This window comes from Bos indicus, chromosome 10 (assembly GCF_029378745.1).
Source record: "Bos indicus isolate NIAB-ARS_2022 breed Sahiwal x Tharparkar chromosome 10, NIAB-ARS_B.indTharparkar_mat_pri_1.0, whole genome shotgun sequence".
Lineage (NCBI taxonomy): Eukaryota > Metazoa > Chordata > Mammalia > Artiodactyla > Bovidae > Bos > Bos indicus.
Genome location: NC_091769.1, coordinates 3342466 through 3368983, shown reverse-complemented (window position 1 = coordinate 3368983; position 26518 = coordinate 3342466). Strand labels below are relative to the sequence as shown.

The window sequence follows — 26518 nt, the reverse complement described above, 5'->3', positions numbered from 1 at the left end:
ACCAACACAACACTGCAAGGCAATTATTCTCCAATTAAAAACAAATTAATTAAAAAAACCAAAGCTACGGTTTTTGTAGTAGTCATGTATGGATATGAGAGTTAGACCATAAAGAAGGCTGAAGGTCAGAGAACTTATGCTTCTGAACTGTGGTGCTGGAGAAGACTCTTGAGAGTCCCTTGGACAGCAAAGAGATCAAAACAGTCAATCCTAAAGGAAATTAACCCTGAAAATTCATTGGAAGGACTGATGCTGAAGCTGAAGCGCCAAAATTTTGGCCACCTGATGGGAAGAGCTAACTCATTGAAAAAGACCATGATGCTGGGAAACATTGAGGGCAGGAGGAAAAGGTGGCAACAGAGGATGAGATGGTTGGATGGCATCATCGATGCAATAACATGAGTTTGAGCAAACACCAGGAGATAGTGAAAGACAGGGAAGCCTGGCATGCTGCAATCCATGGAGTCACAAAGAGTTGAACATGACTGAGTGACTAAACAACAACAAATTTTTAAAAAAGGGGGTTGGTAGGCAGTATACTTGTTTTATAAAATGCTAGACAGTAACTGTTATAAGCTTTGCAAACCACATATGGTCTCTGTCATACAATACTCCCAAGTCAGTGATTTAAAAAGGTAAAAACTGTTCTTATTGTGGTTTGTTTGAAAACAAGCAGTGGGTCAAATCTGACTCATGGACCATAGTTTACAAAACCTTGCTTGCAATATCTCAGCACCCTGAGAATATGTCCATTTCCTCAACTCATCCTAATATATGACCCTATACAAAATGATCAAGAAGAAGCAGCGATTAAGACAAAGACCAATCCAGACCAGTTCAGTCCCTCAGTCATGTCAGACTCTTTGTGATGCCACGGACTGCAGGACGCCAGGCTGCCCTGTCCATGACCAACTCCTGGAGATTACTCAAACTCATGTCCATTAAGTCAGTGAAGCCTTCCAAACATCTCATCCTCTGTCGTCCCCTTCTCCTCCTGCCTTCAATCTTCCCCAGCATCAGAGTCTTCTCCAGTGAGTCAGTTCTTCGCATCAGGTGGCTAAAGTATTGGAGTTTCAGCTTCAGCATCCTTCCAATGAATATTAAGGATGGATTTCCTTTAGGATGGACTGGTTGGATCTCTTTGCAGTCCAAAGGACTCTCAAGAGTCTTCTCCAACACCACAGTTTGAAAGCATCACTTCTTCGCCACTCAGCTTTCTTTTTTTTTTAATATAAATTTATGTATTTTAATTAGAGGTTAATTATTTTACAATATTGTATTGGTTTTGCCATACATCAACATGAATCTGCCATGGGTGTACACATGTTCCCCATCCTGAACCCCCCTCCCACCTCTCTCCATGTACCATCCCTCTCAGTCATCCCAGTTCACCAGCCCCAAGCATCCTGTATCATGCATCAAACCTGGACGGGAGATTCGTTTCATATATGATATTATACATGTTTCAATGCCATTCTCCCAAATCATCCCACCCTCTCCCTCTCCCACAGAGTCCAAAAGACTGTTCTATACATCTGTGTTTCTTTTGCTGTCTCACATACAGGGTTATCATTACCATCTTTCTAAATTCCATATATATGCGTTAGAATACTGTTAGAAAATGCAGAAGAACCAGAGACCAAATTGCCAACATCCTCTGGATCATCGAAAAGGCAAGAGAGTTCCAGAAAAACATCTATTTTCTGCTTTATTGACTATGCCAAAGCCTTTGACTGTGTGGATCACAATAAACTGTGGAAAATTCTGAAAGAGATGGGAATACCAGACCACCTGATCTGCCTCTTGAGAAATTTGTATGCAGGTCAGGAAGCAACAGTTAGAACTGGACATGGAACAACAGACTGGTTCCAAATAGGGAAAGGAGTACGTCAAGGCTGTATATTGTCACCCTGCTTATTTAACTTCTATGCAGAGTACATCATGAGAAATGCTGGGCTGGAAGAAGCACAAGCTGGAATCCAGACTGCCAGGAGAAATATCAATAAGCTCAGATATGCAGATGACACCACCCTTATGGCAGAAAGTGAAGAGGAACTCAAAAGCCTCTTGATGAAGGTGAAAGAGGAGAGTGAAAAAGTTGGCTTAAACTCAACATTCAGAAAATGAAGATCATGGCATCTGGTCCCATCACTTCATGGGAAATAGATGGGGAAACAGTGGAAACAGTGTCAGACTTTATTTTTTTGGGCTCCAAAATCACTGCAGATGGTGACTGCAGCCATGAAATTAAAAGACGCTTACTCCTTGGAAGGAAAGTTATGATCAACCTAGATAGCATATTTAAAAGCAGAGACATTACTTTGCCAACAAAGGTCTGTCTAGTCAAGGCTACGGTTTTTCCAGTGGTCATGTATGGATGTGAGAGTTGGACTGTGAAGAAAGCTGAGCGCCAAAGAATTGATGCTTTTGAAGTGTGGTGTTGGAGAAGACTCTTGAGAGTCCCTTGGACTGCAAGGAGATCCAACCAGTCCATTCTGAAGGAGATCAGCCCTGGGATTTCTTTGGAAGGAATGATGCTAAAGCTGAAACTCCAGTACTTTGGCCACCTCATGTGAAGAGTTGACTCATTGGAAAAGACTCTGATGCTGGGAGGGATTGGGGGCAGGAGGAGAAGGGGAGGACAGAGGATGAAATGGCTGGATGGCATCGCTGACTCGATGGACGTGAGTCTGAATGAACTCTGAGAGTTGGTGATGGACAGGGAGGCCTGGCGTGCTGCGATTCATGGGGTCACAAAGAGTCGGACACGACTGAGCGACTGAACTGAACTGAACTGATACTGTATTGGTGTTTTTCTTTCTGGCTTACTTCACTCTGTATAATAGGCTCCAGTTTCATCCACCTCATTAGAACTGATTAAATGTATTCTTTTTAATGGCTGAGTAATACTCCATTGTGTATATGTACCACTGCTTTCTTATCCATTCATCTGCTGATAGACATCTAGGTTGCTTCCATGTCCTGGCTATTATAAACAGTGCTGCGATGAACATTGGGGTACATGTGTCTCTTTCAATTCTGGTTTCCTCGGTGTGTATGCCCAGTAGTGGGATTGCTGGGTCATAAGGCAGTTCTATTTCCAGTTTTTTAAGGAATATCCACACTGTTCTCCATAGTGGCTGTACTAGTTTGCATTCCCACCAACAGTGTAAGAGGGTTCCCTTTTCTCCACAACCTCTCCAGCATTTATTGCTTGTAGACTTTTGGATCACAGCCATTCTGACTGCTGTGAAATGGTACCTCATAGTGGTTTTGATTTGCATTTCTGTGATAATGAGTGATGTTGAGCATCTTTTCATGTGTTTGTTAGCCATCTGTATGTCTTCTTTGGAGAAATGTCTATTTAGTTCTTTGGCCCATTTTTTGATTGGGTCATTTATTTTTCTGGAATTGAGCTGCAGGAGTTGCTTGTATATTTTAGAGATTAGTTGTTTGTCAGTTGCTTCATTTGCTATTATTTTCTCCCATTTTGAAGGCTGTCTTTTCACCTTGCTTATAGTTTCCTTTGTGGTGCAGAAGCTTTTAATTTTAGTTAGGTCCCATTTGTTTATTTTTGCTTTTATTTCCAATATTCTGGGAGGTGGGTCACAGAGGATCCTGCTGTGATTTATGTCGGAGAGTGTTTTGCCTATGTTCTCCTCTAGGAGTTTTATAGTTCCTGGTCTTACGTTTAGATCTTTAATCCATTTTGAGTTTATTTTTGTGTATGGTGTTAGAAAGTGTTCTAGTTTCATTCTTTTACAGGTGGTTGACCAGTTTTCCCACTTTCTTTATAGTCCAATTCTCACATCCATACATGACTACTGGAAAAACCATACCTTTGACTAGGTGGACCTTTGTAGGCAAAGTAATGTCTCTGCTTTTTAATATGCTGTCTAGATTGGTCATAACTTTTCTTCCAAGGAGCATGTGTCTTTTAATTTCATGACTTCAGTGATAGCTCAGTTGGTAAAGAATGTGCCCTCAATGCAGGAGACCCTGGTTTGATTCCTGGATTGGGAAAATTCACTGGAGAAGGGAAAAAGCTACCCACTCCAGTATTCTGGCTTGGAAAACTAGTCCATGGGGTTGCAAAGAGTCAGACAGGACTGAGCGATTGTCACAATCCAGATCAGACCTCCAATAACAACTCAAACTAGATAAAGGGCTATGACAAAGGGTCATGTTATCTTTCAAAGGGCTTACTTAGACTTCTGTATTGTTCTTACTGAAAATAAAATCATTACAAGGAACCAAATCCTGGTGTTTCAAAACTCATGAGACTTCTTTCTGGAAGGCTGTGGTCAGGATTCTGGGAAGTTCCACAGACCAGGGGGAGCAGCACTTGCTGTAGGCATTCCTCACAGGAGTGGGACTAGGGTGTTTATATTAGTCATGTATGGATACTTTCATGTATGGAACATGTATGGATACATGTTCAGGAGGCTTTCGGGAGTGCCCGTGACATGGAGCGTGCTGTGGGCCTGCAGTGGAGTGGCAGGGAGAACAGCAGTGGTCCTCGTGAAAGGAAAGATGGAATGCTGTAGAAGGCACACGCATTTCTGTGCCAGGGTTTCTCTGCACCGTGGAGTTCTCTCTCTAATGTCACCTTGGGTGGCTTCCCTCTGCCTTCCCTTGGCAAACCCCAGCCAGTGCTCGGAGCCACACAGATGCTGAGAGCCTCTAAAGCAACACCCAAGATCAACGACCGAGAAACTCTATCAGAAGTCTGTGACTCCAGCAGGGTCAGTGAAGATCCTTCTGGGCTGAACACAGAGAGGCGTTGCTAGCAGCACTGTGCCAGGCCTGTCATGATTCTGTGCGGCTGTCTGCCTGCCTGTCCAGCACACAAGGGAGGATTCAGATTTCCAAGACCGATGTCCCTGCCCGCTTCAAAAGCTCACCAAGTGCTAGTTTTGCCCCTGCTTGAAAGAAATGTCAAATTAACGGAGTTCCTCATTAACCCCTTTTAACTTACTAAACAGTAAAGCTCTTGCCATTGAACTCATTTTTAGAAGATGATAAAATAAAGACATACAAATTCTTTTCGACATTGAACAGACATTCCCATTAGTAGTATTTTTCAAACTGACTCTTCTAGGGTTCAGCTTTAATACATGAAGTCACTCATGCAGTGTTCCAAACTAGCCTTCTGTTGTCCTGACTCATGGGTAAACATTTGTGTGGAATCATTTATAGGTCTTCATGGGGAGATGGTAGTGGTATCAATCTTGACCTGACAGAATTAGATGACTTGTAAGGTCTCCTCTGACCCAGATATTACAGGGCTCTGGACTCTGGGCTCAAGGTGGTACTAGATCTGGTTTTTATTCTCGAGAAGTTGAGCTCAGCTGGGGCATTTATAACTACCCCCATTCGCACAGATACAGAGTACCACAGGTGCTCAAAGAATACTGGGAGAAAACTCATCCCCTCACCCAAGCAGGACCAGGTCAAATTTTTGCTCATATTATACCAAAGACAAATAACTACAATCCCTTTTTAGTTCTTCCTCAAGACCACATCAAACCTGTCTAACAAGGCACCTTGAGTCCCTTTGCCATCCAGCCACCCACTATCACACCTCTACCCAAATACCTGCTCCATCATGAGAAACGCCAATGACCTCAGGAGGGTTAAAAGAACAGGGATCCTGATGATACACACATGGATGGTGGATGAGAAGAGGAACACAAAATATCAGTATTTCAGAAATGAAGATTCCTTAAACAGGAATACAGAACTTGACAGAGTGGCCTCTTAATTCATAGCGACACCTCTGAGCTTCTTAGAACTTACTAAACAAAAACGCCTGACTAACTACTAGAAAGCAGATGACCATAATAACAGTAGCGAAGTAACTCTAAGAAATTCATCCCTTTTCAGACATAGAACAAGCCAGAAATTCTAAGGGCTGGCCACCACTAAACCAGATTAAAACTACTGATCAAAGCTGATCTTTCTGTACTTGATGCTTCATTTAGTAAGGCTTTCTGAGATAAAAACATAAAACCACCTCAAAGTAATAAAATTCAGGATAATTCTCCATTGATTCAGAGCCTCTCTCCAGTTTTATTCAAAAACAGACTGCATATGATCTCTAATACGCCCAACCACATGAAATATTTGGTACTATTTCTTTAAAGCAAGAAAGTTTCTGAATTTAAGTTTCCACTGTGAACACTGGCAAAGATATTTTCTGTGAATGCAACTCAATTTAAATACACTGTGCCTTTCACTGTGGCTTTCGTACTTGCAGGCTATCATTCTTACATGAGCTAGTTACATGAGTTTCGTGAGAGGTTCTAAAGCTATAACAGTCGACCCCATGGACTGCAGCCTACCAGGCTTCTCCATCCATGGGATTTTCCAGGCAAGAGTACTGGAGTGGGGTGCCGTTGCCTTCTCCAGTAGATATCACAAAGTCTGCTAAAACTTATTTTTAAATTGCATCTTCTGTTAGGGCTTCCCAAGTGGTGCCAGTGGTAAAGAATTCACTTGCCGATGCAGGAGACATGGGAGATACGGCTTCAATAGAGTACATTTTCCGTAACACAGACGAACTCTTAGAACGTGAGATCTCTAAGAAGAAACCTCAATGTAAAAGCACTGGGTACTAGTCACTCAAAAATATTTTGCCCCTGAGCCACTGTGAAGCTCCAAGTGTGGAATGTCAATTGCCATGTCCCTGTGATTAACACTCTGAAGAACGATCAAACAAGAGTCATCTGGTCAGGTAGCCCATAGCCCGAGCATCACTGTTTCAAAGTCATGACTATGGACTGTCATAAAATCTAGCAAGCTCATACAAAGAAGAGGGGGAGACTGGTTTTTAACAATCTTTACCTACCTCCTTAAAACAGGCTCAGGCATGTTACAGATGCTTGCCTTTGGTCATGAAGAGAGCTGTGGATTAATTAAATCAAATTGTTACCTCAACTTAGGAAGGGGAGTATCAAGTGAGGAACATCTTCACCTTAAGTGCAAAAATGACAGATAGCATTCGGACTTCATCTTTCATAGCTACTACAATTATCAAAGCAATACAAGAACTAGAAAAGTATTTCAGTTGAGCTGAAAAAACAATCTCCTTTGCTTCCATCTCTGTTACTAGAAAATAGTGGTTACTAGAAAAGCAAGACTTCAGGGTAGGAAAAGGGTAGGAAGGAGAATCACATGAAACAGGAAACTTAACAAGAGATTCAAGTCTCTTCAAAGAGTCCACAGTCCACTGGGTATGTGTAGGTGGCTTTCATCTTGTAAGGCTTTGGGAGGCAAGGCTGATTTAGAGAAAGGCAAATGGACAAGGTTTCAGTGTGTTCAAAAAAACAGGAAAGAAAATGAAAAGAGAAGCCTCAGAAAATATTTGCCAGTCATATAGCTGATAAAGAACCAGAAGCTAGAATATATAAAGACCTCTTACAATTTAATAAGATAAATGACCCAGTTCTAAAAATGTTAAGACTAAACAGATATTTTACCAAAAAAGATACACAAATGGCTGGTGATCACATGAAAAGATGTTCATCATCACTAACCATTAGAGAACTGTAAATTAAAACAAGACCACTTGAAACCACTTGAAACTCACTAGAAAGATTATATGATTAGGTAACAAAAATAAGCTGAAACTCCAATACTTTGGCCACTTGATGCAAAGAACTGACTCATTGGAAAAGACCCTGATGCTGGGAGGGATTGGGGGCAGGAGGAGAAGGGGATGACAGAGGATGAGATGGTTGGATGGCATCACTGCCATGATGGACATGAGTTTCAGTAAACTCTGGGAGTTGGTGATGGACAGGGAGGCCTTTCCACCTTTTCTCCTTCTATTTGCCATGAAGTAATGGGGCCAGATGGCATGATCTTAGCTTTTTTAATATTTTTTTAATGTGTCTGGTCACAAAGAGTTGGGCACAACTGAATGACTAACATATGGATACAGAAGATGCGGTACATGTATACAATAGAATATTAGTCATAAAAAAGGATGAAATAATGCCATTTGCATCAGTGTGCATAGACCTAGAGATTATCATACTAAGTGAAATTAGAGAAAAACAAATACATGATATCACTTATAAGTGGAATCTAAAAAATTATACAAATGAACCTATTTACAAAACAAAAAGAGACTCAGGCTTTGAAAACAAACTTACACTTATCAAAGAAAAAGATGGGGGAGGGATAAATTCAGAGTTTGGGATCAATATATATACATTATTATATATAAGACAGATAACAAGGACTTGTATAGCACAAAGAACTCTACTCAACAGTCTATAATAACCTATATGGGAAAAGAATCTGATAAAGAATATATATACACACATACATATATATATATATATATAACTTAATCATTTTGCTGTACACCTGAAACAAATACAATATTGTAAATCAGCTGTACTCTAATATAAAATAAAATGAAGTTTTAAAAAGCTACAATTAAAAGATAAATACAGGATATGAAGCTTGAAAGGAAACAGAACATAGACAATCCTATAGGCAAGAAGGGAAAACTTGTGCTTTTGCCAAACAAGCCCCACTGGATGTCTAAGAAATACACTAATTTTCTTAAAGACACAACAGCTTGACTGTCAGGACATCTACATTTAGACTTTACAATCTTTCTTTTTATCTGGCATGGTGGTTCTGAAGCTGGAGAGAAGAAGGACGTTGCCCAGAAGCGCGTACATACACTCTGCATAATGTACTATACACAGATGACCAAAGGGTTTTCCAAAATGGGAAGACACTCAGAGCGCATAGTGAATAGAATCTGGACATTGGCAAGAATGTCAGGATACGAGGACTGAGACGAGGTGACTGCATTGCGAGGTTGGATTGCTGAGCTGCTCGGCTTCTCATTTGTCTCTGCTTGAACATAACCACTGCTGGTATTTTCAAACTGTACTCAATCAGACCAGGATCTCAAAGGACCTTGCAAACAAATATTAATCCTCATTGTTATCTCAGGAGACAGACCTAAAGACAAATCCTATCTACATAGGAATAAAGATAAAATCGAGTTGGAGAGAGTTCTGGCTTTCTTTCTGTAAGACTTTAACAACCAATCTATTTGGCAAACATTATACTGAGCATTGATGCTTTGTGAGGCACAGATGCACGATGAATGCTTTCAAACTGCCGACTTTTATAACTTGAAAGGGCCCATTTTAGAGTTGTGACTCACTTATGAGCCTGAAAATGCTATATCCGTATGTATGAATCAGACCCTGGAAGTATAAGTTTACGAAGTATTACATTACCATCAACCACAGATTACAAACCCATTGATGAAATGCTTAGTTTACTTAGCAACAGCTGAAACTTAAGTGGTGAAAAATAATCTAATTATCCAGGATATGGCAATAAATCAAGGTGCTGGCAGGATGCTTCCTAAGCACTGTGATGCCTAGTTTATAACTACTTCTACAACTATCAAAGAAAATTGATCACAGGTACCATGTTTCAAATTTAAGTAAATCAACAGGAATTGAGGCATCTCTGGGGATCAGGGCTTGAAAAAGGATAGGTCTCCGGGTGATTTCCTAAAGAGGTAAAAACTAAATCACATGTGGAAGATCAGGAAAACAAGCTTGTGTTCTATGTAGCTTCTCACTTTGCACTCCCCTACGTGTGATCTTATTTAAATAATAAAAATAAATAAATAGAACAAATGAGACTTTCAGATCCCATCTACCTCTGTTCTTGAGAAACTGGTTTGCTGCTGCTGCTGCTAAGTCGCTTCAGTCGTGTCCGACTCTGTGCGACCCCATAGACAGCAGCCCATCAGGCTCCCCCATCCCTGGGATTCTCCAGGCAAGAACACTGGAGTGGGTTGCCATTTCCTTCTCCAATGCATGAAAGTGAAAAGTGAAAGTGAAGTCGCTCAGTCATGTCCGATTCTTAGCAATCCCATGGACTGCAGCCCACCAGGCTCCTCCACCCATGGGATTTTCCAGGCAAGAGTACTGGAGTGGGGTGGCATTGCCTTCTCTGAGAAACTGGTTTATATCATACTGAAAAACTAAAGCAAATGAAAACTTTTTTGAAATGAGAAATTGGAAAATTAGAACACAGATCACTTAACCATTTAAATACCTTATTACTTATTGAAACTTCAGGTTCAGTTTTATGTTAAATTGTCCTCTATATAGAGGAAGTTGTAAATGTATATGATTTTAGAGTGACAGGTTCACCTCTAGTTATAAAAAGGTAACGTTCACAATGGTTAATTAATTTCCTAGATGTAAACAGGTTTAGTCCCTGGGTTGGGAAGATCCCCTGGAGGAGGAAATGACAACCTGCTCAGTATTCTTGCCTGGAAAATTCCATAGACAGAGTAGCCTGGTGGGCTACAGTCCAAGGGGTTGCAAAGGGCTGGACATGACTGAGCGACTGAGAACACAAACAACTACCATTCTAAATTTGGTTATTTTGGTTTTCAGGAATAAGGGTATTCATTTTATCTTAGTATGGATAAAATTTAGATGATTGATACTCAGGGTTCATATTCAATAGAAAGTAGAGGCCCAAATCAGATGTCCTTTATGAATAGGCGCTAAAAGGATAAAAATCTGTTTAGTTACAAAATAAGATATTCTAATTCTACCAGGATTTTCCTTAGCAAGTCCCCCTTCATAATACTGATGCCTGAATACATAACCAATCCTTGTGTTAAAAACAGCAGGCTGATGTATAGAATAGTCTTGTGGACTCTGTGGGAGAGGGAGAGGGTGGGATGATTTGGGAGAATGGCATTGAAACATGTATAATATCATATATGAAATGAGTCGCCAGTCCAGGTTCGATGCACGATACTGGATGCTTGGGGCTGGTGCACTGGGACGACCCAGAGGGATGGTATGGGGAGGGAGGAGGGAGGAGGGTTCAGGATGGGGAACACGTGTATACCTGTGGCGGATTCATGTTGATATATGGCAAAACCAATACAATATTGTAAAGTTAAAAAATAAAATTAAATTAAAAAACAAAACAAAACCCAGCAGGCTGGGCAGGCTGAATTGTATGTTGTACAAGGTTTCATTATGGACATGATTTGATGGTGATATTCCACAATATCCCACAGTATAATAAAGTAAGTTTCAACTGCATTTCAGAAATCACCTTCAAGCAATTAACAGAAATGAACTATAAGTGACAGAGTTTTTTTTTTTTTTTTTTTTTTAGGCATTATCATCTACTTTATTCTTGGATCTTGTCTCCAGAATTTAAAAAGTCCAAATTATGGACTCTGTGGGAGAGGGAGAGGGTGGTAAGATTTGGGAGAATGGCATTGAAACATGTGAAATGTCATGTATGAAACGAGATGCCAGTCCAGGTTCAATGCACGATGCTGGATGCTTGGGACTGGTGCACTGGGACGACCCAGAGGGATGGTATGGGGAGGGAGGAGGGAGGAGGGTTCAGGATGGATTTTCTTTTAAAAATTTAAAATAAATAAAAAAATAAATAAAAATAAAACCAGCTTGAACATCAAAAAAAAAAAAAAAAAAAAGTCCAAATTGATTAATGGAAGAAATGAAACGTGCTTTTAAGACACTGAATGGTAGATTCTAAACGCAATTGAAACTCCATTCCTCAGGTTGTCTAGGATAATTTAAAAAGTAAGTAACAAATTTATTTTCATCTGTTTTTAGTAATGGAAAGAATTTATTCTTAATCCACCTAAAATGCAGTTTAGATGATAAGAAGCTATTTAAAATAAATTTTATTGTTTGCTTCTCCAATTTTCCCACTTTGAAAAAAAAAAGCAAAGTATTCTTAAGTCATTTTTAGAAAAATTTCTCTCTACTAGTGCCTATTAGTTAATGCATACTTAAATGCTCTTAGAGATAAAACAATGAGCTGAATAAAAACAGTGTTTCTGGCTACAATGTCTTAACTAAAGGAATCTTTTCCAGTGACAGAAACAGTTCCTAGCATCTCTAGTTTATTACAGACTTCCACAATGGTTGCTTTTCAGCTTGGTAACATTGCCACCTTTCTTTCCCCCTTCTTCAGCTCCACCCCAAAGTTTACCCCTCACCCACATTATAAAACTTGCAGCCAAAAGCAAAAGAATATATTGAACAAAGAAATATTTTTAAAAATTCTCAAACTGTGTAGAAAGTTACAACGCACCCTTCTTTATGTAGCACAGAGCTGGCCCACAGGATCCAGCCCCCACCACTTTCAAAACAGCTCCTCACCTTCCTTTGAAACAGCGTTCAGTGAAACACACTTTGGGATGAACACTAACCTATGCCATCTTCACAGAGCCAGTAAAGTCTGAAAAAGTGTAAGTCAGGATGCGATAATCCCGATTTTCAGGACCATGATCTCTGGAAGACAGACTTCTTTTAATACAAATGCTCCTGAAGTTTCTCTGAAACAGCCTGAGGCCACACTTCCCAGGGTGCTTCAAAAAGGAGTGTTCTTTGCAGGTCTGATGTCCACAACACAAGGCCAGACCAGAATCAGAGAGAGGGATGCTGTGATCTGGTCTCGGGCAGCCTCCTCCTGACAAATGGAGGCCACAGAAATGATGCCAGATATTTGCCACTCTGCTTCCTCTTATCAAAGAAAGAAAGAAAGAGAGAGAGCGGCAGGAGGGAGGGAAGGAGGGCAGGAGGGGAGAAAGAAAGGGAAAAAAGGAAAAGTTCTTGAATACAGGCAAATCAGAGGTACATGGAAAGTAATGTCAGGAATAGATGCCTCCTATGGGAGGCCTCCTCATCAGTGGAGAACATTTTCCAGAAACGTCTATGTGTGCTGTACTTGGTAGAAGGGGACAGATAGGTTTGCAAAACAAACTGCTTCAGAAAGCCATCTGCCTGTCTCTCTCTCTCTCCAAAGCTCTCTCCTTAAAAAAAATATTTTTAGAGTTATTCTAATTAAGAAGAGAAGTTCTGTCGGGTGTGAATACCTTTTATATGGAAAGAATGTTTGGAGGGCTCAAAGATGGGCCTGGTAGAGCTCATATAAATCCAAATTCCAAACCAAATAACAGGAGATTTGTGTATTATATTTCAGTATTGCAAATTTCACAAAAGAAAGGAAGGCAGGCCAGAAAGCAAGCAGCTAAGGAAGAGAAATATGCAGGCTACATCACATTCAAAATTAACTTGCGAAAACAAAGCAAATTTTTAAAATATCTTTGTATCTTACAAGTTATAGTCTAGAGATCTGTGCAACAAAATGGGAAATTTAATGAAAAACAGAATGGGGAAAATCTCCTACTATCACAACACTGGTTAATGATTTTCTTCTCTACACTTGTATAATTATAAAATGTTATCTTTGGAAGAGAAAAGTTTATAAATCCATGTAGTTTTCAATGAGGAATCCAAGGCAGAAAGAAGCAAATTGGTTGGCCCAAGGTTGTTCAGCCTCTAAATTGCTGACACTAAGCCCCAGTGTCCGAGTCACGAGTCCGGGCTTGCTCCCTTCCCCAACCCATGGATTTGGTCTAGTTAGGTAACTCTTGGCTACAGACTCATTCCTGATATGAAACAACAATTTTCGCTTTCTTGTGCCTCTTTATATGAAAACAGGGAAGGTCTGTCATCTAATAACCTCAGTGTGTTAAAAAACCACACATACTTTGGGATGTGAAAAGATTTGACACAGCTTGCCTCGGGCTTTCTGTATTTGGGGACAATGGATCAAAAAGTTAAGATGAACCATTTTGAAAAGGAAATGAATGACACGTGCAGGATACTGAAGCTATGTTATGTAATTGGCCCTTAGGAAGCAGATGCAGTAGGGACCAGATGCACTAAACGTACATATTGTTCGATTATGCTTTTACCTCCAATGTTACATTGTTATGCACCATTTTGGGGCTTCCCTGGTGGCTCAGACAGTAAAGAATCTGCCTGTGATGCGGGAGACCTGGGTTGATCCCCAGGTTGAGAAGGTCTGCTGGGGAAGGGAATGGCTACCCACTCCAGTATTCTTGCCTGGAGAATTCCATGGACAGAGGAGCTTGGCGGGCTACAGCACATGGGTTCGCAAAGAGTCAGACATGACTGAGCAACTAACGCTTTAACACTATGCACAACTTTAAAGTAAGAGTCATCTTCATAGACCACACAGGTATATCAACTAAAGTTTACCATATTGATTCTCCAAGTGTTACAGGTACAGCTGCTCCAGAAAATATCATAAGCCTCTAAGTACCATGATTGCTAGGAAACAAAGCACACCATAAGGAGTCTACCTTTCTTTAAAAGGAAAATCTTTAATCCCTCAAATATTGTATTTATGTAGAGAAGTTTTAAAAAAGATTCAGATACTTAGTAATAAAACCTAGTCACTAGGGAATTTCTCATAAAAGCAGGTGGACTCAACAAACACACAGGCCTCAGCTCCCTCCCTAAACCTTCTTAAAATGGCTAGACAGCAAATAAAAAAGCACAACTCCTGCATGGGTTATGAGTGACAAGACGGAAATAAAGTAGCTAGAAAGCCAACTGGCAAGTGGTAAGTGGCTTACCTGACTTGAGAAATGAGAATTCTAGACCCAGATTGGTCAGAAAGCCGCCATATCTGCACTGAGAACCAGCAACCTCGCCCTTCCCTCCATACACACACCAAAGAATTAGGAATTCTCGGCACCAGTACCTCAGTGACAGCAGACAATGATGGAGCTTTCAGTGAAAGGACAGGTTGAAATATTGTACAAAAGCAGTTAGACACCCTGATTCCTGCTTCTACTCTGTGTTGCTGGTAATGCCTTTCGCCAACCTGGCAGAAGTCTGCAAGTTTCTTGTCTGGAGAGGTAAAACCCAAGGTCTGTTGGCTGACTACAGGGCATTACGCACTGGAGAGAGCCAGCCTAACTCCACTGCAACTAGGAAGATAAATAACTATTATATTCACATACTAAATGAAACCTCTTCTTTCTGTCCCATCTTTCAATTTCCACAATACTGTCACCCAGGCATCTACCTTCATTGCAGGACAGTACCCTGGTGGCTCAGATGGTAAAGAATCCGTCTGCATTGCAGGAGACCTGTGTTTGATCCCTGAGTTTTGAAGAACCCTTGGAAAAGGGAATGGCAACCCACTGCAGTATTCTTGCCTGGAGAATTCCATGGACAGAGGAGCCTGGTGGGCTATAGTCCATGGGGTTGCAGAGAGTCAGACAGGATTGAGTGATTAACACTTTCACTTTTCACTTTCAAAACAGATTTCCCATGAGTCAGTTGGATTATTCAGAGAAAAATAAAACTATGTAAAGATACTGAAATTGATGTTCTACGCTCCCACCCTAATCACCATGTAGTGAAGTCCACGGTTGACAAATTCTAGATCTGTACAGAAAGCTTCTAATCAGGTCTTTAGTTCCTCGATCTTAAGTATAAGGGGACTGCTAAAGTTACCTAAATACTGAAGGAAAGCTTCTAAAAGAGACTGAAGCCAAAACAAAAACAAACAAAAACCCAGAAAAGTACATCTCTGGGGAAACGGAAAATACACAAAGAGAAAAAAATATTAAAGATTATCATTAACATCTCTAAAGAAATTAAACAGTACATTTATGAATAAAAAAGTGTGATGCTAGTTTAAAAAATGGGCATTTGAAGAGCAAATATGAGACAATGGAAATTAATATATAGTAAAGAAGTAATAAAATTCCAAAAGAAAGACCTTGAAAGAAAAATTGAGATTATCTTCTATATATGAAACAAAAACAGATGGAAAACAACACAGAGGGAAATAAGAAAATTATAGAACTCATAGAGAAGGATCAATATCTACACAACAAAAAACAGGAACAAAAATTATTAAATAATTCAAGAAAATTTCCAAGAACTGAAGGAGATTAATTCCAAGATTGGACAGGCTCAATGCATTAAATAGAATAATTACACCATGATATACCCTGGTGCTGGAGAAGGAAATGGCAGTCCACTCCAGTATTCTTGCCTGGAGAATACCATGGACAGAGGAGCCTGGCGGGCTACCGTACACAAGGTCACAAAGAGCTGGACATGACTGAGTGACTGAGCATGCATACCCTGCTGAAATTTTAGATCACTGATCCTAAAAGTTTCCGTCAAAAAAAAAAGATTAAAAAATGAGAACAGCATCAGACTGCCGCACCCTGGATGTCAGAAGGAAATGAAGTCCCCAATGTTTCAAGAGAAATGCTTTTCAAACTAGAGCTTTCCATCCAGCAAGGGAGACTAATGAAGTTGCCATACCTGCAAGGTCTCAAAAAAATATCTCTCACCCACCACCTTTCCTCAGAAGCTACTGGAAGATGAATTTTGTTAAAATGAGGGAATAAGTGAAGAAAGAGGGAAAAATGAGGTTCAAGAAGAAAGATATGAAACATACAAATAAAGCAAAGGAAATCTCCACTTTGACTGACAAGCAGTTTAGAAAGTCCCCAGACATTCAAGTTTGAAGCAAAATTGATAGGTTTTCCCTAATAAATATATAAATCTAGTAAAATTATATTTACATAATGTAGAAGGGTTTAGATATGACTTAGTGGTAAGTATATAGAAAATTAGCAAAAACAAAGAAAACTAAATAAAAAACTAAGTAAATAAAAAGGGGTGATTATTAATTTCAAAGAAAATAAAAGGATGTGCAGAAAAGGCAAAATGATTATAATATACCATATAGTTCAACTACAAGTGCAGTTCACACAGTAATAATAATAATGATATAACTATGGAATATAGATGATTGACGCTTATGTAACTTACTAGGAAGAAAAATTACTTTTTGTGGGGCAAGAGTCAGGAAAGCAATGTGTACATGAAAGTGAAAGACAACTAAAACCCCAACTTCCCAACTTCCCGAAAGATCTAGATGAAAAATCTAGAGGCAGCAGTATAAGCCAGAGAAGGCAACGGCACCCACTCCAGTACTCTTGCTTGGAAAATCCCTTGGACACAGGAGTCTGGTGGGCTGCAGTCTATGGGGTCGCTAGAGTCGGACACGACTGAGCGACTTCACTTTCACTTTTCACTTTCATGCATTGGAGAAGGAAATGGCACCCCACTCCAGTGTTCTTGCCTGGAGAATCCCAGGGACGGGGGAGCCGGGTGGGCTGCCATCTATGGGGTCGCACGGAGTTGGACACAACTGAAGCGACTTAGCAGCAGCAGCAGCAGTATAAGCAATATCATTTGGAACTTTGGAAAGTAGTTAACAAAGAAATGGCTAAATGAATTTAAAGTGATTGCTTCTGGAAAGAAGAAATGGGGGAGGAGTGTTCTGGGCTTGTTATTTTCGCAACAGTTTTCATACAGATATTTTTCTTTGTTAAACTATTTGTACATATGTGTATGTACATTTTAGTTTCTTTCAAAAGCTAAATTTAAAAATACCTAGTTACTACAAACACCAACATCCCAATATTTAATAGTTCTATAAACTTCTAAGTCCTTGCTATATGTCTATTGCTAATTTCAACTGGAATTTTCTTCACCAAGGTCACAATAGATTCCCTCTCCAGTTCCTCCCATTTACGTAACAAGTCTATTTTTGCTTGTTTGTTAAATGGCAAGGTTAATATTGCAGATGCTCTAACTGATGAACCCAGACTCGCCAAGCAGTTCTGAGACTGCATCTAGCTCTGCACTACCAGAGCTCTTCAGACAATATATCAAATACACATGGACCCTTCTCACTAACTGCTGAGAGTTCAATAAAACCCAGTATACACCTATAGGCCCTTTATCTATAATCACGTGAACACTGTTAAAAGTAGGCACTGAATCAGCAAAGCACTTTGAGGTATCCCCACTTGTCTCAGCAATAATCAACACTATAACCAAAGAGGCACCAAAGGACTCAGTATTACCATTAGACAAGCATTTCTGATAGGAGTCTCCTACACAATGGGAAGGTCTCCAAGTTTTGATTATAAAGGCAGCAAAAGGCAGCCCTCTACTGAAAACTGGTCAGATTAGAAAGAAAAATACATAATCATCAAGACATCGCTGTATGCAAAATATCTTAAGAAAAGTTCTTTCTCATTCATTTAAAATAAGCTCATGATAGAACCCCACATTTTCAAGCGTAAGTCTCTGCATGTTTCTGGTCTAAAATGTGTTCTTTCTCCCACTTTTAAGGACACTATAAGGCAAATTATGTTCTCAGGAAAAGAAACAAACTTACCTTTCACAAGCTCGGACAGTCCATGCGGCAATTATCCATAATGAGATACTAAAAACCAAGAGTACAGTTCCTGGGCATATAGTCATTAAAGTCTTCATAACAAAACGCGTATTGAAGTTTATCTTATTAAGTGCTCCAATGCTTCTAGAGGAGGCATCAGTGAAAAGTTTGCTATGTAAAAGCATGACTCTGGCAATCAGATAGAGTCTTAAGAACATTGGTATAGATAAAATAATATCCACATCAGCGGTGGTGGTGGATGGGGCATAGGAGAAGGCAAGCCGGGCCGTCCATGTGAACGTATAATTCCCAGGTATGGGATGAATAGCACACACCAGTATTTCCAAGCAGATGAAGAAAATACGCTCATAAGTCATGGCTATTCTCCAGTCATCTGCTCCATTGTCCACCATGAACAACTGAAAAAATAAAGTAGAAAATCAGCTTCAGTATGGCATGAATGGTCCACAAGCGTTAGTGCAGATTTTTAAAATACATCACAGATGACTTTAAGCAATCATGGCGAGCGCTAGGTCTTAACTTCTAAATGCTAGTAGCCAGGTACACTATTTTAAGAAAATGGCATTGGCACAGAAGAACTTTATTTTGTAAAAATTAAGATTACAAACTCACTATACAGGAGCTGAAGCTATTTTGGAGTCTGTGCTTCTGTATAATCATGTCAGTGATATCATTTAAAAATAAGGGACTGGGGCCTATCAGTAATGTACCCCCCCCCACCGCCCCCCACCTTAGATGAAGTCAGAAAGACTTGTAACAAGCTGTTCTTCTCCTTGAGGATCTGGATTGAAACCTTGCGCAATTCTAGCCATATTCTCAGTGAAATTTATTTACAGTGCCTGGGCAATTGGGTATACCCTCTAATGCAATAATACAGGAGCATTCTTACAGATAATCTTATTTTTGGCTTCTGAAAGAAAATCACAAGGGACCACAGACAAATGTGGCAAAAACGTTTCTCCCAGCTTCCTTGCTACTGCTCTATATTTTACCTCGTTCTCTCTGCTCTCCCGAAGCCTTCCCTTGGATTATTAATTTGTTTTCCATCTTTCTTTCTATAATAAAGGTTCCTTTCCCCTACTTCTGTCATTCCTCACTCCACAATGAACGAAAACAAAGAAAAGAAAGAAAAAGAAGATAGACAATAAAAGGAACAGAAAAGAATGTTTCCTGTCTTCCCTGGCTGTTCAGTAAACAAGTCCCCCAGGCTCTAGATCACAAACAGCCAGAGGCATCATTTCTGACTGTCACAGTGACTTGTGAAGGCTACTGGCATTTACAGCCAGGAAGCCAGCGGTGCCAAGCTCGCTGTAGTTCTGAGAGTCCCACGCACAAAACAGACCTGTCTGCCCAGAATGCCAACAGTGCTCTCCCACTGAGAGAGATGACATATTCTTTGCCTTTTGGTAGGTAGCCAATTTCTGTAGAAAGCATGAGATGAAAGCAACCCAAGTGAGAACAGTGCGTTCTCAGGTAAGTGAGTTGCAAAGGAAGTTGGCTGAGCAGATCTTCACGGTGATTGGATTCTATGACCTCTGCTCCTCTGGAGTCAAAATAGTCATCTCCGCACCACTTGCACGCTAAGTTGCTTCAGTCGAGTCCGACTCTTTGCAATCCTATGAACTGTAGCCCACCAGGCCCCTCTGTCCATAGAATTCTCCAGGCAAGAATACTGGAATGGGTTGCCAAGTTCTCCTCCTCCACCCAGCACTTAGATGGTAACAAATTCCCATTCTAAGTTAATTGTCCTGCAGGTCACAGCTACTGCCCATTCTGTTGTTCAAACACTGCCATCAGTGCTACTTGCAAGGACAGGAATTTGAGGACCAAATGATCACTTCTTTCTGGTACTTCAAAAAAGTTGGAGAATAAGCAGGATCTCTTATCAAATTTTCAACAAATTATGGCAACATATGGTTTTCTGTATGCCTTTATCATTAACTTTCTACCTAGGGAACTCAGAGGGTTTGATAAATAAATGCTAAAAATTAGAAATGCTAAAAAGTTAAAATTAGACTTTCCAGTTTCCAAGAAAGAAACAGATCATAAATAAAGCCATTAAGTTGGCGACAGAAATATTCTTATGCAGTTCACCACTTTCAATACCACACTGGCATAAAAGATTTCAATAATAAAGATATACAAAAGATTGTATAGATATAATGGTAGAAGCCTTCTAAACTGTTTATCAGTGAGTATTTACAGGATACTCTCTAACTCTTCAGAACCCAAAATCTCTTAAGATGCTTATGCCCAAAAGGATGTCTTCCTCCAACTAGCTCCTTTGAGAGGCTCTATACATTTAGAGACGCTATCACTACTCTTGGTAAAGTGCTATCAAGGGCCAGTGTAAGTCCCGTAAGAAAAACAATACTGTTATTTAAATCTACGTTTCCATTTCTACTGAAAATGATATTACCCAGTTTGTCTCCTTTCTTCACCAAACATGGTTCTGAACGACTTGGAAACAAATCAAATCCACCCGCAAAAGGAGTCATAAGCACCAAGACACCGGATAGACAGACGCTGTGCTACAGATTCTCAGCACGATTCCAAGAAGGCTTTCCCCACTCCCTTCTGGGCAATAGCAGCATCAGTGCAGAATGAGTGCCTTCTGAGGTGAGCCGTAAAGTGTATAATGCTGACGTTACTTCCCGGCTCCTATTTCTCCCGATCCTCCCCCATCACTCCCAGAGCACTTGGTCCCCTGACCTCACGCAGGCTACCCCCTCTTTCCAGGCCTTCCCATCGCCCTCCCTGCTCACTTCCCTAAGGAAGCTGGTTCACTCCTTCCTTCCCAGCACTGCAGCCACCGTGCCGCCGGAGTCCTCAGCAGCCTTTTCCCTCCTGTTCCGGTGGGCCTGCCCAGGTAACTTTCCATCGGGTCGTGCAGGTGGGCTGGGCCCACCACAGGCACATGCCTTCAGTGCCAGCTGCACCCTCAGCGTCTCTGCCATCATCCCCCGACCCCTACAGCTTCTGCTCCAGACAGGAGTCTTTTCCCTGCAGAGCCAACTTTGTTCCAGTCAGTACAGTTGCCCTCAGTATCAGAAATACCTCCATTTTATACTTCAGCCACAAGCTCACCTACATCTCCTCCTTTTCTCCTTATTTGCACTCTCTTCTGTTCTACCTATTTACAGCAGTGTTCCACCGAAATCCAGTTCCCCTCCAGTTCCTGTGCTTTCTCCCTCTCAGCAGACGATACAAGCATGTTCAAATCCCCGCCGTTCATTAAAATCAGAGCAACACAAACAACGGCTTCCCTGGTGGCTCAGACGGTAAAGCAATGCGAGAGACCCGGGTTCGATCCCTAGGTCGGGAAGATTCCCCTGGAGAAGGAAATGGCAACCCACTCCAGTTGCCTGGAAAATTCCATGGACAGAGGAGCCTTGTAGGCTACAGTCCACGGGGTCACAAAGAGTCGGACACGACTGAATGGCTTCACTTCACTTCAACACAGAGTCCCCCGCTGGCTCTGTGTCTGCCCTAAGCAGTCTTCATTTTCTCACTTTTGTTTCAGCCCCAACACCTCCCTGGGGCTTTCATCCTCATCACCCATCACTCCACCAATACAGCTCTGCCTAAGGGTCAGTCAAAACACCTTCATTATGAACTCTAGTTCTTCCAACTTAATCTTTATCTCACTTGATCTGATATTAATCATTTCTTCCTTTCTAAAAAAGATCTCTTCTCTTGGCTTGTGTGACATTGCTTTTTTAAAAAAATTGCTGCCATTCTGAAGAATATATCTCATTTTCCTGGAAAAAAAAAAAAAAAAAAAAGCCCTTTCCCCTTACAACCATTCACGAGCCCCTTCTCTAGTAAGCTTCATCTCTGACTCTTCTTTCTGTACTTTCCAGGAGGACCTCTTCCATGCCTTTTACCTCTACAACCAGATATCTCCTACTGGAAGCCATCATCCATCCTCCAGTGACCTCCTGAAAATGGAAATTATATAATCCTATTGCTATCAAGATTAAAACCATTCCAAGCCACCTTCCTCCTGTCAATTCAGCAATCTGGTTTTGCCTATCTCTTCAAACTCATTGCCTATTTCTCCTCTTACATTTCCCTCTGGTTGCAGATTTCAGAACATACTACCATTTCTTTGTCCATTCTGTCTTATGGAAAGTCTTTCCACCGAGCAAATTCTTATTCCTTTGAGACCAAACTCCATAGTCTCACCTTCCTTAGTACACCGTCCAGGCTGAGACAAATCTGCAAGTCTCCCCCTTTTGTTCCATCGTGATCTCTTTGTGCGCCCCTTATAGCTGCCACCACAGAGGACAATAAGGATTTCTTTGTCAGACTGTCACTCTACTCGTCTGCGAGGCTCCATATCTATCTGGTAAAGAATTATAAACACTTGGAAAATGAACTGCCTTGCTGTTTCTCAGTTAATATTGATTACTCTAATCACTAGACAGGTCCTAATGCTAACTGAGCATGCTCAAGGGAGATGAGAATACTAATACTGAACACAAGTGAAATAAATCTGATATTTTCCAAATTTGTAGAGAACACACCCTATTAAATGCTAAGTCATTGCAGCAGCATAATTCTGCAATTTGACAGCATGTTCAATAATGTCCCCAGAGAAATTTTCTATAGTGTAGTTGCTTTTTACCATCAGGGGTTTAATCAACACCTGAAATTATTTTAATTCTTGGTTTTATCATAGTACATACTTCAGTGCTAAAGAAAGAAATATTTCCTTCTACTCTTCACTTACCCCCCATCCGTAATAGCTGCTTGTTCCTTTGTTTTTTTCATTTATTCACTAAATATTCAGTGTACTGAATACTCAGTATGTGCCAGGCATTCTGCCACGTATTAGCCACAAGGTAGGATTTGTAGCAGACAGAGTCTGCCCCATGGAACTAACTTTCACCAAGAAAGAAAAACAAAATCAAAGAAGCAGACATAAAGCAATTTACTAAAGTAATTATGTCTGTGTATATCGCCATGAAGGAAACAAACAAGAGATGAATAGAGAACGATAAATTGGAGGTGACCGCACGCGTGGTCATCAGGGAAGTCATCTTGAGAAGTAGCACTTAAGGCAACATCTGCAAGAAGAGAAGAGCCAGTCATATAAACTGCCAGAAGAAGAACATTCCAGCAGAGGAGATAGCACATGTAAAGGCCATAGGCTACAAAAGCTTAGCATGCCTAAGGAAATGTAAGAAAACCAGAGTGGCAGGTCAAGGGGCAGAGAGACAGGAGATGAGTTTGAAGAGACAAGGGTGGAAAGACATGTGGGACCTTGACGACCATAGTGTCAAGATCGGATTTCAGTCCAAGGGCACTGAATCTGCTGGAGAGTGTTACGCAAGGAACGACACGATGTGATTTACAGGTTAAACCAGAGTTTACAAGGGAGGACACTGGTTAGGAAGTTCTATTGCATCTGATGGTAGGTAGTATCCCCCTGACCTGGACCAGGATCAGTGAGGGTTGCCATGGAAATGAATACAGTGGGTGCACTAGAGAAATATTTTGGAGATCTAGCTAGAACTTGCTGATGGGCTGAATGTGGGAGTCATTCAAAAAAAGAGAATCAGAGACGACCGAGCTTCTACTCTGACAAACACAGTTGATGTTGGTGCCACGTCCTGAGTACAGTGGGCTGGACACGGGGAGCAGGGGAGGTTCCGTTTTGGCCGCTGCCATTTGAGTATAGATGCCAAGTAGGCAGCAGGATTGCAAGTCACTCAGAGGCGAACTCTGGACTATTGAAATAAATTTGGAAGGCATCAGTATTTAGGTAGTTTTATGAGATCAAAAGAAAAATTAGAGGAAATGAAGAGGACAGGACACAGGGCCAAGTCCTGAGGAACCCCAAATGTGGAGGGCAGCCGGAAAGCCAAGCCTGTCTATGAAGCAGGAAGAAAAGAAAGTATTTTTAGAGTCAAGGGTGAGGGCTGTCAATTAGAAACTGTCAAATAATATTTACCAGGTTCAGAGCTATGATAAGGCACCCAATATTCTACCCAGAATAAGAAAACACTCTAAATTTTCATCAAGTGACTCCAGGTCAAGAATGAAAATCCAACTGTAAAAATATTCCCATTACATTCAATATGACCCATATAATACATAGACGATCTCTTTTAAGCTAACTTGTGGGGGAGTTAGAGTAGTCAAAATGACAGCTATTAAACCATCTCTATATTCATTTTTCATTTTGATGTTGATCAAAGAAGAAAGATTCTAGGGCCTAAAGCATGACGATTTCATCTGCTTTAATTCTGGAGCTGTGGTTAATGGTCTTTGCCAGAGTAAAGTAACTTGAAGGCATAACAGGACATGCTCTCCAAATATATCCCATCACAAGCTTTCCATTTGCTCAGATATCCAACACACAATCTACTTCAAGCTCACTTCCAAGATGACCTGGTAGCAAGAGTCAGCAGCAAAAAGAGAGTGGCACAGGCCCGTTACATGATCAGGTCACGTGCTGGCACAAGGCCCTCAGCTTAGCCAGCTGAGGAGAGTGAGGGACTGAGTGGCAATGCCTCAGCCACCTTCTAATTGGAGAATAACTGCTTACAATGTCGTGTTAGTTTCTGCTGTGCAATGAACTTAATGAGCTATATATATATCCCCCCCTCCCCTTGAACCTCCCCCACCCCTCCAACCCATCCCTCTAGGTTGTCAGAGAGCACTGAACTGAGCTCCCTGTGCCACATAGCTTCCCACAAGTTATCTATTTGCACATGGCACTGTATATATGTCAATCCTACTCTCTCAATTCTTCAGAAAAACAAATATTACGTATTAACACGTGTGTATGAAATCTAGAAAGATGGTACAGATGAGCCTGTGTGCAGGGCAGGAACAGAGATGCAGATACAGAGAACAGACTTGTGCACACAGAGGGGGAAGGGGAGCTGCCTTCAACACGTGCTCTTTCTCTTCAGTGAGGTGAAAGCTCTCTGGTCTGATCTCGGGACAGTGTCTTATATATCAAGTTTCCTTTCCAGTAGAGAATTCACAGCAGTGTTCAGCACAGAAGTGGTGCATGAAAATCATTCTGAATAAAATAAGTTTAGGCATGTATTTGTTAAAAAAGTAAGTATAGGTAGAATAACCAAACAAACAAACAAAAAACCTCTGAAAAGGAAGAGTAAGATGGAGAAGCAGTTCTGATAGATTATTAAACAAGTTAATGATTGAAACCATGTGGTACTGGGACCCAAACTCACTGATAGGCCAATGGGACAGTACAGAAGACTAGACCAAATAGACCCAACATACCAGGAAATTCACAGTATTATAAGGCAGACCATCAAGTCAGTGAGGAAAACACAGTTTATTAAAAAATGATTTGGGGACAACTAAATAGCCGACTAGAGAAACATAAAGTTGAATGGATGCTTCACACCAAATATATCAAGAAAAATTCCAGGTGGATGAAAGATTTAGATATAAAAACGAAACTAAACTACTAACATAATAGAAGAAATCATGTAAGAATTATTTTGCAAGCTCACTAAAAGGAAGGCCTTTTAAATTATTTATTCACTTTTTATAGATGTATTGAATTACAATATTGTGTTAGTTTTAGGTATAAGAAAAGTGATCCGGTTATACATGTATATGTATTTTCTTTTTCATACTGTTCTTTATTATGGTAAGGAAAGCCTTTTAACTGTGACAAAAACACCAGAGTCTTAAAAGAAAATATTGATACATTTTTAAATTGACTACACTAATCTTTTTGCTTTCTGCACCTGGCCAAAACTGTAATAAAGAGAATAAAAAAGACAAACACCAAAACATGGGGAAACTCTTCATAACTATTACCACAAAAAAAAAACCTAATTTCCCTAATTGTGTAAAATTTCCTTTAATGCCTTATGAAAGAGATGAGCAGACTAACAGAAAAATAAACAAATGATAAAAAGAGAAAGTCATGGAAAAGGAAATAGAAATAGTTCTTAAACCTATAAAAAAAAAAGCTTAACTTCAATCATAAGGGGAAAATATGATACCATATTTTGGACCTGTCATACTGCACAATATCTAAAAGTTTTATAACTCACTATACTAATGAAGGTGTGGAGAAATAGGAATGCTTATACACTGTGGGTGGAAGTGTAAATCAGTACAACTCCAGGGAGGGCAATTTATCAGGTTATAAATGTACATGTTCTTTGACAGTGCAATTTCATTTTCTTAGATGAAGTCTGTCCTACTGACATATTTACATATGTGAGAATAAACATGTATGGATATTTTTATAGCATAGATTGTATATTAGCAAAAGACTAGAAATAATCTCAATATCCACTAAAAGGGAAAAGGGTTAAACAAATTAGAGATTTCCACAAAATGG

General features: G+C 40.4%; 1 protein-coding gene across 1 annotated transcript in view; it reads right to left on the bottom strand.

Moving 5' to 3' along the window:
- KCNN2 (potassium calcium-activated channel subfamily N member 2) overlaps positions 1–26518 on the bottom strand; it is a 503725-nt gene that overhangs the window by 112110 nt on the left and 365097 nt on the right. The window contains exon 6 of the mRNA XM_070796821.1: positions 18154–18572. Within this exon, the coding sequence (XP_070652922.1) occupies positions 18154–18572 (419 nt within the window). The remainder of the gene's footprint in view (positions 1–18153; positions 18573–26518) is intronic.